Here is a 17,869-nt window from a genome sequence, read left to right as displayed (position 1 = left end):
GATATCAAGAGATTGGTCTAGAAGAAGGGGAATGCCAGTAAATTGATGGAGGGATGAAGTAGAGAAATTCGGGGGTAAACTGTGGACTCGGGCAGCGCTGGACAAGAGTGGTTGTGGGTGAATGGGAGACTCCGTCCTACAGTACACATGAGTAGGCTGATGAACTGATGTCCCATTTCGCTGACTTCTTCCTGTGCCGCGTGGCATAAAATGAGGCGCTTGAACAAGCTTTGAGCAAGAGCTTTTGTAAATGACACACAATAGCAACACAAAGCATTTTTCAAACATGTCAGCAGCTAGAGAACCCCAGAAGCAGAGGCGGTGAGTCGCTGCATAGTTTAGTTTTCAGCCGCTTAATTAACTGTGTCATTCCAGCACTTCCAGATGCCCTGACAACGAAAATCGCAGGTTGTGTAAGATTTCCACTTGTTGCAACTAAACCAGAAGCTTAGTCGAATTTCACTGGGTGCACGGCGCGTGCCGGAGACGCACTGCAGCAAAGCTAGTTCCCAGCAAAGCCAGCAATGTCCACTTATGCCATTCCAGGGTCTATAATCGACGTTTCCCCACAGAGTACCACAATATGTCGTATCAAGGCCAACGTAAAAACGCTGCCGTGTCACTGGTTTTAAGTTTGTTATAGACAAATGGTGAAATGTGGTGTAGTGCTCGCTCAATGCGGCGGCACGGGAGTCAGCAGCGATGTGATCGAGTGATGACATGGTCAGCGGTGCAGCTTCCGCAATTTTAAAGCGAAGGTTTGGTGTTGTCACTGGTGGCATATGTAATGCGAAAACGCCCAAGTGAAATAAAAAAAAAACGCGTCCCGTGGCCTGAACCGAACCTGGGTCGCTTGCGTTATGAAGCCGGCGTCTGTCCGATCGCTTCTTTTCCACATGGTCGAAGCAGTCTGGAAAACTCAAACAGCAACCAAAAAATCCATCAAGAGTCAAAGAATCCGTCGCGTTCAACAATCGTCGTCGTTTGATGGATGGGTGCGTGATTTTCTTAACATTCGGGCATACCTTTAAAAGGTTTCATCCGAGTAGATGGAGGATGAAAGTGCACCAAATATTTGTGATACCTGTTCTTTCTTTTTCGGGAGGGGGCTGTTCAAGACAAGAAAGAAAATAAAAAAATAGAAGGTCTTGCCGTGAAGTGAATCCGTATGGTATATCATGTTTGCATAGTTTGTCTGATACCTGCAATCATCAAATTTTATTTTGATTATTCTCTAATTTATTTCTGTTATTTTTTAGCCCAGCTGAAGCCAGCACAACTACTTAGACCAATTACTCTTGTGTGACAGCTGTGCCACAACCTTATTTTTGGCACAGCGCCAACATTTATCGCTGAGACATTTCCGACTTCCCAAGAATTGTTTGAGAGAAACTTTGTATTCGTTCCAATGGCAAAGGCGTAGTCCTTGTACTGCTTTTGGGCAGTTCTTAATTAAGCAGTCCACAACAAAAAATCAGAGATACCTCAGATTAATGCAAAAGTGGGCGCTGTGGCGGAACTGCATTAGCGGCATGAGCTTGCATCAGATGCTTCGGTATCTTCATATCATAAGAAGCTATAAAATGCCAAAATTGACTCTTCTGGATGATTTTCATTGGTATTAATGCATGCCTGGTGTCACGCACGAATTTCTTCTCAGTTATGCCAGGACAGACTTATTTCCACTGCCTCTGAACCTCGGCAGGTGAGTTCCACGAACCGAGGTACATGCTGCTTGCCTACAAGCAAGGGGAGAATAAAGCGAATCTCAATGGCAGATGCCAAAACACCATCGGAAGTGGCGCATTACAAACAGGCTTCGTATATCTGAAAATGGGCAAAGAAAAATCAGAGAAGGCGTGGCAACATTTTCCGGTAGTTTAATTCCTTTAGTGTAGAACTCGGGCTGGCGAAATAAAACCCGGGAACCCCGGTAGTCACGTAGGCGGCTCTGCAGGTCTACGGCAAGGGCACCCACCAGACGACCGACGTGGAGGGCCGGCTGCAGAACTCGGACACCAACCAGTTTTACTTCAGTGACGGAGACTTCAAGGACTACCTCGTGTCGCCCGACTGCATCGGCATCATCGGCTTTCTCACCGCACAGCCGTCCGTCTGCCAGGCCGTCTGCGAGACCGATGTCGAGGTTCTAAGAACGATCGCTCTTTCGCGTAGCGTTCTCTCTTCTGCCGCCGATTACGGGTGAACGAAGGCTCTACGTTTCTATCCAATGAACGAAAATATTGATAATATGGACCACGCAGACGAGATCTGATGTTTGTTTCACTAAAAAGACTGCTTTGTCCCGATGTCAATTACAGCCAATTTTATCCCAAACTTGACACAAATAATCGAGGTATTAAGGAAACGGCCTCTTCTCTAGATCCCAGCATCGTGTTTGTGCGATTGGCGGCTGCCGATCCAAGCCACGGCCGAACAACACGACTGGGCGATTAACTAGTTTTGTTTGATCTTATCACTTCAATGCTAACACGCTGATAACTTTTTAGTGCTGGCTCGTATGACGTCACTCCTGTCCGTAAAAGTTGAAAGTATTAAAATGCTTTTTGTTAAAAACACCTTGTGTGGCAGGAATCGAGATGAGTCTTCAAAAGGTATCTTTTCCACAACGAACAAATTTGTCATTTGTCTTCATGGGCCCGTTATACAACGCAAGATTTTCTTTTGGTGACCCCTTAATGAGAGGCACGCTTGTTTTGTTTCTAATCTCTCAATCTTCACCCCTGCATTTTCCTCATAGAGACGTAAATGGGGATCAACACGACGCTCGTTGCCACAGTTGTGCAGCATCCCGATGGAGGTGATGGAGCGCATTGCCGAGCTCCATCCGGACCCGCCCACGGTCATCTATCGCATGTGGTTCTCCGTGGCCGTGCGCATCGCTCTTGGCGTGCTCATCAACCACAAGCGATATCAGGTACTGTATAGTGTACTGCTGTCGTCAATGTTACCGTGTGGTTGCTGCTCTCGTCAACCATGCACGCACGGCAACAGGTACAGTCGTGCACAAACGAAACGTGAACACAAAAATATGAACCGGAACACACAAATTTATTTATTTATTTATTTCACTTACTCTCAATCGCCGAAGCATTGTAGACAGGCGTGGTTTACAGAGTACACACAAAAAAAGGACAGATGCGGCAAATTACACAAAATCTCTTAAATTGGCTAACTATACGTGGTCGCGACATAAATAACATAATCAAGAACAATTAGTAAGATAAAATATATTCACATCAGAAGGGCATAAAGCAAAATATATGCACATCGCAAAGGAAGGAAAAGAAAATAGGAATGGAAGGTGGCAATGTTGCATGTCCCAGACACAAGCATTGACAGCGAGTGGTATATGCTGAACAAAGCATACAAAATAAAAAATAAATGCAGATACAAGGGCAACAATGCGCGAAAACTAGAAGAAACAAATTATGATTGCTCATCTGGAACCAAATACGCATATAACGAGCGTTGAAAAAGTGCATGATCTGTTATGGATGCTAGATCTGCAGGAAGGCGGTTCCAATCATTTGATGTGCGGGCTAGGAATGAGTGAAAAAATGTGTCAGTTTGTCAATGAGTGATTCCAACTTTATGCATGTGATCAATACGGGACGAGCGATAGAATGGTGGCGGTATAAGAAAACTGCGCAGCTAGTTATGATTAAATCGTAAATAGCACGATTTCTTTCCATTCAAGTCAAAATGACGCGTTGCTAATAAAAAAAAAACAAAGCTGGGAAATTTGGCTTTCCCAATATACCAGTAGCGCAGAATTATTGGACCTCCGCAAACAGTATTTTTTTTAATTTTGCATCTCCTGGTTCATATTTTAGTATTCGCATATCATTTGCCTCTAACTGTACACGCCAATAGACTCTTGTGGATGGTTACCTATTGTTATCGTTATGTAGCATTGTGCTACCCTCTTCAAGCACAGATTATAGGAGGTACACCCCAATATACTCTTCATATATTGTTGTTATCCATTGTTACCATTAGTATTATTACTGTTATGTTACTGCGTGGGTTTTGTCCTACAATGGTGCGCCCTGACTAGTGGTTGCGATGTCCACTGGCAGATGTAAGCAGAACAATGCAGGAAAGGTGGCACAAGGGTGAGTGGCGAAGTACTTCGAAGAATGTACCGGGGGGAAACCAACGGATCTTTCAAGCGAGCTATAAAAATAGTAAAACAGAAGACATCCATTAAAAATGTGCTGCAAAGGTCTGCAGCAGCTGTGGCCTTGATGGAATATGCATGTTGGAATGTTTGGGGCGGCCATTTTAACACGAAAGTGTTTTACTCCCGAATACACGAAGATTTCGCTGACGTCATATCCGTCACGGAAATAACGCATGTACAAAGAAGCAAGCGGCCTGTAAAGGGTGCACCCCTGCACACAGGGTCTTCTTGCGTGGAAGCAACCTTTAGTACTAAAAAAGTACGTTATACTTCACGAAAGTGTTTTATGCCGCGATACCTCAAGATTTTACTGATATCATATCCGTCACGGAAATGACGCCAGTGCCCCTTTGCCGAAGCGACCCGCAAGCAGGACGTCGCGCGCCAAGCACACCCGCAAGACATCCCCCGACCCACACATTATGCTCAGCTGCACATTTCACGGCACATTTAACTTCCGTGTTTTACTGATTCATATGACAAATGAATCAACCACAGTTTTTTTTCTGGTGGCGGGGAAACACAGCCTGCTGTGTGCCGAAATTTTGGCTCACATTGAATATCCCCAGGTGCTTGAAATTATAGCAGCATCATTATCACCACCGCAATGTCTATCATTAGCGCCTGCACGCCACCATCATCATTAGCCACCACGCTGGTCTCGTGTAAGGCTAAACCACGCACGCAGAATGAATAAGGCTTCCATTGCGGAAGACGCCTGGCGCCGTTGCTCCCTTGCCTGGAATGCGTTAGACAATCATTCCTCATAACCGCAGCACAACGCACATCGAACCTCGTAGCCAAGGCAAGGGTAAGCACTGTCCCGTTAATAGCAACTGTGATCGCGGCATTGCGCTTTGCAACGCGTTGCCACGTGCTTCACGCGGCAGAGCTAAAAACAAAATGCTATACGTAATAACTACAGACCCGATTTTAGGCAAATGCCGATTCTGTTCCTTGCGCGCCTATTGGGCATCTTGATATATCAGCACAAAAACAGGCAAAGAAGGGCTTTGTGGTGTTTAATAGTTCTTACAGGTGCCTATTTTCAAGCCTATTTGCACTACTGGCGCTATATGAACACTACGTAGCCTAAATTTTCGCTTTCGGGGCAACTTGAGATCGTTAGGTTACCGGACAGAATTGATTATTCAGAACCAATAGCGTTCTACCTAGCCCTCTGGTTCAACCAAATGCCGGAAAACAACCGCTAACACCGGTAGAGTGGGACGCTCGTTCACCGCGACAAGAGGCACAACTTTGCTATGGATGGAGGCGGTGGTAGTTGTTTGCACAATTTTCACAGTGATTCTTAGAGTACGTGCCGCGTGTTCTAGATGCGAACAGATTTCTTCGAACATGAGCGGTCGGATCCTCGTTTCTACAGGCATATGCTCTAATTCAACTCTCAAAACAACGGCTGCACAACAAAACAGTCGAGCATCCAACAGTTAGCAGATCAGTCCCATCTTGAAGAGCCAACGCGAAGCATCAGTGCGTAGCTGCATGCTGCCGATGGGCTCTAAAACGTGCTTTTCCATCAAAAATCTGTTCGGTTGATAAAACCATTAAAAAATAAACACTCTTCAGATGTTTGAAAATGTATGTGGCAGTGTTGGTACGTCTTGATTGTTCAAGTGGGGTATCATCGCATATGAGAAAACTGCTGGTGTTTTACCTAACAGTCTTCGTATAAAAGCTGATTAATTTCTTGGTAAATCGCAGTACCTCTTGAGTTTATTATTTCTGTATGTTTCTGTTCCATCGTGATTAAACTGCGCCGGGCAGACGTCAGCTGTGCAGCTCAAGAACGACAACGGAAGTTTCCAATGCGCCTCATCACAGCAGGGGGCTGTTCCTCCGCGCGGCGGAGGAACCCGGCACGCCTTACTACGAGTATTTTGAAAAAGACGGGAGTCCTTTGAGTGACTTATCGGTGATTTTTCTGCGCATAATTTACTGCAGCGACGACAGACCAACTACGCGATAAAAAGCCGCCGATTTCACGCATTAAGCGCAATCTCCTTTCAAAACGCGCGCCTGCGCTGACATCCGGGGCCGTCGCTTCGGCGGAGTGATCCGTAATCCCAGGTCTCGATTACTGTTTTTCCTGCCTGTTTCGCTATACGCAACGCTCGGGCAAGCGACGGTGGCCATTGAACATGACTGAGCACTGCGCTTGTTGAACCAAGTCAATAGATCGCCACTTGTTTAACAGTTTTATGGGACAATTGAATGGCCACTTTGAAGTGATGGCGCCTTTGTGCCACCATAAACAACAACGATATTGGTTTTCCTGTCGTAGATAAAGGTCGCGCACGTCTTTGTCTGAAATTATTTGCATTTGAGTAAAAATTTATAGCGCCTATATCTCCGCCGTTGGAAGCCTGAAACGTTGTTTTGACTGCCTGTTCTAGGCGCCTCAAACGCGGTTTTTTAGTGCCTAAAAATTTGCGGTAATCCCCGCTGTGAAGGTGGTTGGAAAGCAAAGCTGTGAATGACACCCACAACAACTGCCCATGCAACGTCACTTGAATCACACACGTGGCTCCACAAAGAGTTAAATAAGATATTCTGCCAGTAGTTACCTGGGATTCGCTCCAAAAAGCGCCCTCCCCCTCCCTAGCCCCTGAATCAAAAGCAGCGTCTGTCTCCCCTGTCTCCACGTGTGGGCGTAGCTTAGTCGCTAAGACGACGGGCTCTCGCTCCCCTTCTTTTCGGGCCCAGGATCGATCCCTGGAGGTACTAGTTGTTTTATTTAGCCTGGTTGGATGTTTCTTGTGGGGCACACGACAAAACCGTTGGATGGAAGAGGTAGAAAGCTTTGCTTCCAAATCCGGCCTCTAGAATAACACCAGCTGCGTTTCACTCTCTTCAGCTCCACGACAGTAACATTCACGTTTGAGCCCAAGGAGGCGGGTTCGATACCGGCCGCGGTGGTTGCTTTTTTCGACGGAGGCAAAAAAGTGAAAACGTTCTCCGCGTGTCGATATTTCAGCACATGTTAAAGATCCCCGTGTGGTCTGAAATAATCCGGAGCCATCCACTATGTAGCGACTCATAGTCTACGTGTAGCTTCAGCGTGTTAAACGCCGAAATTAGAAAATAATTTGACATTCGCGATGTGCAGGAATGGACCCACGACAAGCTGAAGCAGTTCCTGGAGACGGGCACACTACCGAACCTGTACGGCGCCACCGAGTTCTCGCTGGATGACGCTGCTCAGGACGTCATCCTGGTACAGGGCTGTGTGGAGTCGTTAGACGGCGAGCAGCGCTACTACGCGCCCAGCTACCTACCGCAGTCCGTGTGGCAGATGAAGCTGCCCGTAAGTGTACCGACGGAGTTGGCGCAAGAGTCACTCATTATTCGCCCCCCCCCCCCCGTATGGCCATTTGCAAAGCATTGCGTGTTTGGGAGTTTCATTTTATACTACTATGATCTGACTTCCGCGCAGAATCGTCTCTGGGTCTAACATGTTCATATCATCACAATGCACCGCAAAGGCACGGCGTTCCTGTTATTTGATGTGCCACCCCTCGAAGGAGTGACGAATATCTCTGTCGCGCTGAGGTTGCAATATTATCGGGAAAATTCGCGTATGAAAGAGTGATGAAGTGAAGTAAGGCCTGCCTGACACACCCACACACTTCTTTCTATCCTGAGCGACAGCTCCTCAACAAAATATCAGAACATCTTTCGGCAGCGCAGAAGTTGACGCAGCACAGTTAGTACAGTGGAACCCCGATTATGCGATTTTCAAGGGACCGCGAGAAAGCGTCGTATGTCCGGGGTGTCGTACGGCCGGTGTGCGGGTAAATGCCGGCCTGGTAGACGGTCTTGCTACCCTACTTCCTGTGTGCTACCCTTAAATCCTAGGGCTTCTGGAAGTCGAACATTTCCCTCATGTAGATTTGGATGGATACCCTCACATTCTAACACTATGTGCCGCATAGTTTCTGTTTCTTTTCCGCAGACCACGCATACCCAATCATTTTGTGAATACTTCCTCACAAAGCTCTTAGTTCGCCAGCAACCTGATCTAGCCTCAAAAAGCAGAGCACTGCCTTGGGAATTATCGTAGAAATTTTCCTTTCTGATGTCCAATTTCTCTGCCCTGTACATGTATAACGATGTTTTAGCTTCCATTTTCTCTCTACATTTATCCGTTTCTATCTGCCTTGCTTCTTTTTTGGTTACCTTGGCTGTTTTGGATTCTCCACTGTTTTTTCATCGTTAACCTTCTAGTCTTCCTTAACCACTGCGTGTCCACGCTTTCCAAGTATAGGTACCTAAAAACTTTAGCTGCCCACCTTCGTTGATCCATTGCTCTAAACCTCATCTCAAAACATATTTTACTCTGTGCTCCTCGAATTTCAAACGACGCCCAGCCCATATCTCCCTGTACTGCTTCGTTAGTTGTTTTTCCATGCGCGCCTAAGGCCAAACGGCCTACTGTTCTCTGGTTCACTTCAAGGCCTGATAGAACGCCTGATTTTAAGCAGAGTACAGCAGTCGCAAATGTGAGACCCGGAACCGTTATTCGTTTCCACATTCCTCTCACTACTTCATATTTGTTATACTCCCACAGAGCTATGCTTCATTATAGCTGAGTTTCGCTTTCCCTTACCCTTGAGTTGCTCCCCGTGAGTTCTTAAGTAGTTATTCCTTTCGTTTATCCACACTACCAAATATTTATATTCCTTCATTCTGGGTAATTCGCCATGCTGGATAGACACTGCGTCCGTGATAGTGTCATTGAAAACTATTATTCCCGATTTTTCTGCGCTAAAGTGTAAACCGATGTCGGTGGCTTCCTCGCCGCTAATATTTAAGAGACGCTGCATATTGGCCTGGTTATCAGCTAAAAGAACAATGTCGTCTGCGTATAACATTCCCTGAATACGCTGTTGTACGACTTCGCCTTGCAGCAAATACGTTAGGTTGAACCCTATTTGACTTCCTTCCGGTTTTTTTTTTCTAACCCTGCCATGTAAAACAGAAACAGTATTGGGCTCAAATGGCATCCTTGTTTCAGTCCCCTATGGGTGCTGACCTGCTGGGTGCATTTCTGTTCTTCCCATGTAAGGTGCACTCTATTATTTATAGATTGCTATAAGGAACTGTGTTAACTCATCTAATCCCTGGAGTCCGGGAGGCAAGTTCACTAGACTGCAATCTGTCGACAAAAGGTTGAAGTATTGCTGAAGTGCTTTGTCTGGGGCTGTTGCCGTATTTGATGGAGAAGCCGTGGAAGCATAAGTAAACAGCACCTAATTAACGGTTTCCTTATGCGAAAAGTCAACTTATTTTATAAAGTTGTGTGATTACGTAACTGTTCAGAAATGTTCACTTTTTGTCCCCTAGGGACTGTGCCAATACACTTAAGTGCGTGCTAGTGGGCGGCAAGTCCGTGCCGCCCGTATTCTGAAGCAGAGTTTCGCGACTGGTGTACATTGAAGAACTTTGGACGAAAGAGTTTCATACTAAGAGTTTTTACTAAGTTTCATAATAGAGGGAAATCTGGAGCACTGTTAGCCACCATAGCACTGTCTAGGGGAGCCAAGCTTCAGCGAGCGTTGCTTCATGTACCGAGCAGGCACGTTCCACTTGTCCTTGGCATGGCTCATGAACAGGCTGAAAAGTTCCCTCTGTTCGCAAAAAAGCAACATTACCAGAAAAGAATATTCAAATTTGTTTTGTTATTATAAAATCGAGGCTCCAAAAATGCTTAGTTCTCAGTGATTATTTAGAAACTTCATGCGCGATGAACAATAAAAATAAACCTTACCCTTTTTGATTTTGGCTTCGCGACAAAAGAGAGCTCAGCCAAGTAGGCGAGAACGTCTCTATTTGCAATCGCGCCGCCGACGACGGGCCGAGATTGCAGCGCCAGATTCCTCTCTAGTATATATTATATATGGGAGTATAAAATCACAGTCACTGACAAAGTTGGGAGTCATATTGGAATATGGCTCCAAAATATGACCCCTGACCAGGCGAAGTTCCGTCGAACGCTTCACTCCAAATATATTATATTTAGTATAGTATAGTCCAGTGCCACAACCAAGCAAGAGCGGCGGCTGCGCGCGCGAGCCTCCGCTCTAGCTCGGTTGTGGCACTGGACCAACATCAACTACCAAGGTGGTCCCGCTTGGGACGCAGCGTAGGTGGCGCCATGCTGCATCCGTGTTTTCCCTGCACTTCAACGTCTCCCTCTGCCCTCGTAGCGTGTCGGCAGCCTTAGATGATTCTTCACCGAACGAAGTGTCGCCACACAGAGTCAACTTTGTACGATCGCAGGGCGCCGTGGCGACCAGGCCGAGGCCCGTGCTTCTGATCACGACACTGGCACGGTACTACCTCCCCAACGACCTTGACTGGTTCCACCAGCCACTGCACCACTACGACTACATGCCACGTGCGAGGACCGACGAGGAGTATACCCACTGGTAGGAAAGTATTTGATGAAAGTATATGGGCACATGGCAAGAAAATGTCGCTTTGTGGAGAAGTGTATACAACATGCAGGTGAGAGAGAGAGATGAAGGAGCAGGGGTGCATCATTAAAGGGGCCATGAAGACAAAACACAAGCTTCGTTCCGTAAAAACACTCTCTTGCCCGATAACAATAAGGCCGATTTTATCACAAGCTTCAAACAAAACGTCATGCACCCTCCCATCTAACGACAACGGTGGTTGAACGCGAAGGTGGTTGAACGCGAAACGCGTGAGGGACCCGTTGATTGCCATCTTAGTTGGGACTTTGACTCGTTGAGCTTTAACTTGGACGCTCTTGCAGTTTGTAGTTTTTATTGCAGCGGCTTTGAATGGTCAAAACCATTCACCATTGGATTTCACAAGAGGAAAGCTTTGCGTTCAATCATTGCTGTTGTTAGATGGTGGGGTGCGATTTCTTGTGTTATTTTGCTTGTCCATGCGCTCTTCTGCAAATTCAAACTGTCTCGACCGTGTCGGATGGCGGAATCGTATAGACGTCAACTTCATAACGTGAGGGATGTAGGTTTGATACCTACCATGAAAACCATTTTTTCTCACTTCCGCCATTAACATCATCATTGTCACAGAAAGTTTGATTTCCTGCAGTGCGTTATTAACGCTACATATGCCATCGGTCAGACATACAAAGCTTCGCATTAATAATCGATGCTATTAAGAAAAACATGGCACAGTGGCGACCCCCGGGCTACTTTGCGGCAACCTTTTTTTGCGACTGGAGATCGCCGAACTATAGCCATGCACAGCCGAGAAAGAAGACTGGGTGATTGTAGTCTAGTCCTCGCCCAGTCCCACCTTACCAACCTCGCCCACAAGAGTCGAGCCCCTCAAATTCGCCCTCCCCCAACCGGTTCCGGAAACACCAATTTCAATCAAGACGAGGCTGTGGATATCATACCCGATAGCCTGATGTCTTTCGCCGAAATCATCGAGCATTTTCGGTCCAGGCGGTGACGGCTGCCACATCCCCATCCCAATCTCGCCAAGCCACAACAGACAATGCTAAGGCGACTGCAGACAAACAATCTCATGTGTTCAGTCAGACTCCACCAGTTTTACCCAACGAAGTTCACCAACCCTCAGTGCAAGTTCTGTGGAGGCGACGGAACCGTGGAGCACATGGTGTGACTTTTCAGTCACACCCCGGGCCTCCTGCCCGCCCCTCTTCCGGTTCCTCGGATCGGCACTCCTCCTCCCTTGCTTTCGGGACAGGCACCCCAACAAGCCAGCAGTAACAACAGCATCCCTTTTCCATCCCGTCATGCTCCTAGGCCTTGGAGGCTTATCCTGGACTTCCCCTCCCTCGAGGACCAGCTCCTACTGGCAAGCAGAGCAGAGGCCGCGTCCATGGCATTCGGATTCCCCTGAGCCGGAGTCCGGGCCTCATTTCCCCAACCGTTTCCTCCCCTTCTAAAGGCCAATAAATTGCTTTCCACCACCACCGTAATGTAGTCTGGCTTGATCGCATCACTTAAGCTGATGCACAGTTAACACACTAATAACTGCGTTTTTAGTGTGGGTCCAGATGACGTCACTCCAGCCCATACCATGTCACTGTAGAGCAAAACGTGAAAGTTTTTCACTTCTGTCTTTCTTTCGGTTAAAGAGTATTTTTCGTGGCTGGAATAGCACCAAGGGCTAGTCCTTTGAAATGAAACGAAGTTGTATTTTGTCTTCATGGACCTTTTATGCCACTTGGGGATTCCAGGGGGAGGGGCAAGCCGGCGATGTTAAAGGGGCCATGAAGACAAAGTACAAGTTTGGTTCCTCAGAAAGACCGCTTTCTACGGATAACCATGATACCAATTTTATCGCAAACTTCGAACAAATAATGTACATATGAAAGAAAACACGAGAAGCAGTGGCGACTCTCCAGCCACTTTTCTACGACGTCACAGAATCTTGTTTTGCGATTGGCGGCCAGTGAACTAACCCATGTTTTTATACATGTTTTTATACCTACCTTCACTTCGCTTCATTATATAACTTCTTTTCTGGCGCTCTTTGCCCTCGTTGGCCTTGCGCCATGAAACACCAACCATCATCATCTTCATGAACTAACCCATCGCTAAAACACGACTGGGCGATTGTAGTGGGGCCTCTAGCTCCGTTCGATCGCGTCACTGGGAAACCAATGCGTAGCATATGGGACTCGTGAATAGGGTTCCACCCCGTCTGATGCCTGCGAGCGTCACCTGAAATGGGCTCAGCGAAAGTTGTTTCTCTCTCTCTCTCTTAAAGATGATAGCGGTGGCCCATATGACGCCACTTCTGCCCATAACACGTCACTGTAGCGCGAAATTTAAAGTTTCTCACTTAAAAGTCGCCAGCTGTTCCAGTGCTCTTGGTTTAATTAGCCCGTCGGTGACCCAACAGAACAAGTCACCCGTGATGATGATCATGCACAGATGGGGCTTATAATGGGTATGTACAGATAAGAGATTTGCCCCACCAACTGGTGGCGATTGGCCGCAGCGTATAAGTATCCTACGGCGCAACAATTGCCCAGTAATGTTGACTGCGCTCAGACACGCTCGCAGGCTATACTTCTTGCGTTTCTTCATTCAGAAAATCTTTTTAGTGGCTGGACTGAAGCTGAGTGACGTACGCCAGCCTAGTTCTTACAAATTAAACCAAGTTATGGGCCCTTCAAACAGCTCAACCCTCAAGCATCTTCAAAACTAACGCCTTCCCGAACAAGATCATGACAAACATGGACTATGCCTCCATAGAAGCACTCACCAAATTCTTCAATCAAGTTTGGAATGACGACCAATTCCCGGAAACATGGAAGACAGCCAACATAGTAATGATTCCCAAACATGGAAAAAAGTGACATCTTAACAATCTTAGACCAATCTCGCTCACATCATGCTTCGGAAAGCTCCTCGAGCACATAATCCTTAAGACTCAACAAAAACATGTAGTCAAACGGTCTTTACCCAGACACGATGATTGGCTTTAGAGCAAACCTCTCGACGCAGGACATACTCCTACAACTAAAACAAGTAATCATATACGGAGAAGAAACTCGAGAGCCCTTTTCGGACTTTAGGACACGACAGCCCTTTAGGATACGAGAGCCCTTTTAGGACTCGACATCACCAAAACTATCGACAGGGTTAGCCATGAGGCGATACTAAATTCCATCGATAAACTGGGACTCCGAGAAAAGGCCTTCAACTACGTAGCAAATTTTCTCAAGAACAGAACTGCCAAGATAAAGATTGGAGAAATTGAATCGAAGGAATTGGACATCATTAGTAGAGGAACACCGCAAGGCTCGGTGTTATCACCTTTTCTTTTCAACATGGCGATGATAGGCCTCCCTGAGAAATTTAATATAATTAAAAACCTCAGCCATACTATATATGCGGATGACCTCACAGTATGGATGACAGGAGGCAGCGATGGGAACATCCAGAGAACATTACAATAAGCCATAAACAAGGTTGTGGTGTTCTTATTTTCGAGAGGCCTGGAATGCTCGCCCAAGAAATCAGAACTACTTGTTAAAAAGTGCCCAAAATCGACCAAAGAAACGCCAAGGGAACGTGAGATAATCACGCTCACCCTACAGAACAGACCCATTCTGAAGGTGAACGCTATCAAATCATTAGGCCTCAGAATACAACAAAACGGTTCAAACACAGAAGCAGTCAACGACCAGGAGAAAAACGTAAACCAGACCACCAGGCTCATATCCAGAGTAGTCAACTGACACCACGGCCTCAGAAGGCAATATAATAAGACTCATACAAGCATACGTAATATCAAGAATTGCGTACATAACTCCCTTCCTCAAACTGAAAACAGAAGAAAAGACCAAGGTAAACAACCTGATTAAAAGAGCGTACAAAAGGGCATAGGAATACCGATCAGCACCGCAAATGAGAAGCTGGAGGCCCTTAAACTGCGCACGTATGCACGTTTGTGTCGTATTGCTATAGTATATGCTTGTTGTAGGAATATACAATCCGTATTATTCTGTTATTGTATAAAAATGCACATTCTCTTGTATTTTACCACTCCTCTCTGTTATACTCCACAGCAGGGGCCGGCAACCAGCGGTATGTGGGGAAGTATTATGCGGCCCCGGCACGATGTCAGAACCCCTCTCCTCTTGTCACTATACATCTCAAGGCTGACATTGAAATTTTAACCTCAAATGGGGTTAGGCAGGAACAAAGCAAGATCGCTTCCAGATGGCATTTCCCACATCTTCACACTTACCCAGATAACCTCTTCACTTCCGTTCTTTTCAACGGTCCAAAAAAAGCCTCCCCCCTCCTTATTTGCCATCCGACCCTTGCCGTGTCGGCTTCGTGCAACTCGACCCCCACCTCAAAAGGTTGCCGACCTCTGCTCTACGGGCCTTGAAAGTGTCTGTGATAAATATTAAGTACTTGGACAGGTGAAATGAGGGCACACCTTGTGCATGGGAAGACGTGTTCGTACTCTCTTAGCACAACGTCCCCTATCCACTTGGCAGGTCGAAGTAACAACGCCATAGAATGAAAGACATGGGCACACTCCCTGGCGATTTAGCGAAAAATTTCTTCCTTAAGTGAATACCAATTCAGAAAGTCAGTGAGGATTCTGCTTTTCCTGAGGCTTGTGCCTGGTCATTGTTCCTTTTTTTTCACTAGAGCCAAACATTGCAAATGCAATGAGCATACAGCCTTTCGTAGATAAAAAGCTTGTCCCAGGAAGATTACTACGTTTCTACTAAATGCCTACTAAAAAATGTTGACCATAAGGTGAAGTAAAACAGAGGAAGGTGAGCTTAGATTCCCTGCGTTAGGCTTGGGAAGGGAAGGTACAGAAGGTACGGAACCACTTCAGGCCGCTTGTCGGTTTTTTTATGCGCATTCGTCCTAGGCTTACCCTTCACTTTTTGAAGGAAGGCTTCCGCCACCGTATTTACGACCAAATTACCTGGCTTCCGCATTTACTGGCTTCCCTTTTTCGATCGTAAATGCAATGGCGGAAACCCTCCTTCAAACAGGAGGGTTTCCGCAGGACGAATGCGCATCAAAAAACTGACAAGCGTCCTGAAGTGGTTCCGTACCTTCAAGGTTTCGCACAACCTGAAAAAGGTTGCGACGAGGTACGGTGTACTTGTCGTCTTTTCAGCCCCAAGTAAGCTCGGGCAACTTTACTCTCGCATTTTTGGAAATAGCAAAAGGAGGGCCTGTGAAAAACGATATGAGAAGCCGTGCGATGGCTGCGCGGTGGGGGTGGTTTATGAAATCCCCCTCTCCATTGGAAACTCCTACACCGGGCAATCTGGAAGATGTCTGAACGACCGCCTCAGGGAGGATGCGCAAAATTTAAAATCTAATAATGGCGCGCATTTGACAACGCATTGTATTTCCTGCACGAAGTGTGAGCCACGATTTTCAAACATCAAAATACCGAGGAAAAGCAAAAATCGAAAGGCACGTGAACTTCTGGAGGCACGTGGCATAAGATTGAAAGGGACTGAATGCATTAGTGATACTTCGGCGATACTGTTCAATGCTGAGGTGCGGTTTTTAGATAAATTCTCTCGGTAACAATCGTTGGCACGCCTCTTGCGCATGTCTGGAGTTAGCTATAAATGTACGATGCTATCTTTGCTAATAAACCGTTGGAAGTGTAGCGCCTGTCCGCTGTCCCCTTTCTTGTGTGTGTTTCTTTGCGGTACTCAGTGTGTCTCTTAACATGTACCGTTTGTTTAGCTTGGTCACAACTACTTCTACTCTTTTGTTAATACTGAAGGGTTCGTTCACGTTCCCCGCTATTTTCCGGTGGGTTAACAAGCCCACCCATCTCCGTGACTTGTTTGAGATTGACGATAAATTTGGTATCGCTGTTATTGGGATAAATGAGTCTTTTCAATGTGCCAAACTTGCATTCTGTATTCATGGCCCCTTTAAAGACATGATGCTGTGTATTTCCTGGATCATGGCAAGTTGTTACCTCTGCCTGTGCCCAGAAGGAGCGTGCTTTTACAGCAATCTTGTGCTACAGTCTGCATCAATGGCTTGTACATTTGCTGGCGGAAATGATTGATACCAGCCATAATTATACAGAAAGTAAAGAGTGCTGGCACGTGAAAATAAAAAGGTAAAAAATACAGGCATAAAAATTCACTGGAACAGACAAACGAAAAAAAAAACGAAATGCGCAATAACCGCAGGTGGTCGTGGTGGATGTATACACGTAACTAGGTGTTCTACAGGCTCCAGTGAACTTTTTTTTTTCAAATATCCATTTACGCACTGGTAAAAAATTGGCAAAATCTTGTCAGCTTTGCCGGCTGAAAATGGTGACAACCATACCTCCAATGTGGCTAAATTTTTATCTCTTGTTATGTATCATTTCGCACCCCCTGGCGCCATAACTAACGTATTTTGCTTGCAATTGTGTAGTAGATGCTGTCAGGACCTAAACGACAGGTGTGGCTTAACAACGGCTGTACATTCTGATCTTACCACATCGCGCAAAGAATGCTGGACAGGCCGCCTCAGAGTGCGCTTTATATTTACAGGTAAGGGGACCAACGAAGAGGCGAAACACACGGGGCCCCGTTCGCCAATGTGCCAAGGTACCGGTGTTGTCCCAACCATCGGCTTGAGTGTTCCCTGCACCAGAGTGGCGTTTGGACAATTGTGATATAAATGTTTCCCTCACAAACTGGACATGACTGTGTTAGTCTCATACTAGTCTCATACTCATTGCCAACACAGGCACTAGGATACAAATGCAGAATTAAATTTTGAATGCTGCAAGCTTACATCGAATTTCCCGCCCTTCTGGCTTTGATGCATGCCAAAAGGGTTAAATACAATTCAGTCGAGTGTCTGCTACGCACCGTTCAGACAAATCAAAACCAAGTTGTACTCTTTTGTTTTCATGACTGGTAACAAAGCATGTTCATGAAAATATTAAAATTTATTTAACGAAAGGTATGCATTGGTGAAATGGTTACCTTTGTAGTGGCAGGGTTCCTATTTGAGGGCGCCACTCAAAGCGCCCATGCCCAATTTTCTTCCCGTTAACCAAAGCTATAATAATGATTATTAGAGAGAAATGTGTCACATCTGACTAGCCCTTCATTACTTTCTACACCACTAATGCATGAGTACAATGCCATCG

General features: G+C 46.2%; 1 protein-coding gene across 1 annotated transcript in view; it reads left to right on the top strand.

Moving 5' to 3' along the window:
* LOC144166004 (sperm-specific sodium:proton exchanger-like) overlaps positions 1–17,380 on the top strand; it is a 31,585-nt gene extending 14,205 nt beyond the window's left edge. The window contains exons 5-9 of the mRNA XM_077695676.1: positions 1,958–2,146; positions 2,801–2,938; positions 7,338–7,535; positions 10,511–10,659; positions 17,262–17,380. Coding sequence (XP_077551802.1) covers positions 1,958–2,146; positions 2,801–2,938; positions 7,338–7,535; positions 10,511–10,659; positions 17,262–17,265 — 678 coding nt within the window. The 3' untranslated portion in view covers positions 17,266–17,380. The remainder of the gene's footprint in view (positions 1–1,957; positions 2,147–2,800; positions 2,939–7,337; positions 7,536–10,510; positions 10,660–17,261) is intronic.
* Positions 17,381–17,869: the final 489 nt, after the last annotated feature.

The sequence above is a fragment of the Haemaphysalis longicornis genome, unplaced genomic scaffold (assembly GCF_048455015.1).
Source record: "Haemaphysalis longicornis isolate Haplotype H1 unplaced genomic scaffold, Haemaphysalis longicornis Haplotype H1 scaffold_154, whole genome shotgun sequence".
NCBI classification, from domain to species: Eukaryota; Metazoa; Arthropoda; class Arachnida; order Ixodida; family Ixodidae; genus Haemaphysalis; species Haemaphysalis longicornis.
This window is presented reverse-complemented; position numbering and strand designations above follow the sequence as displayed.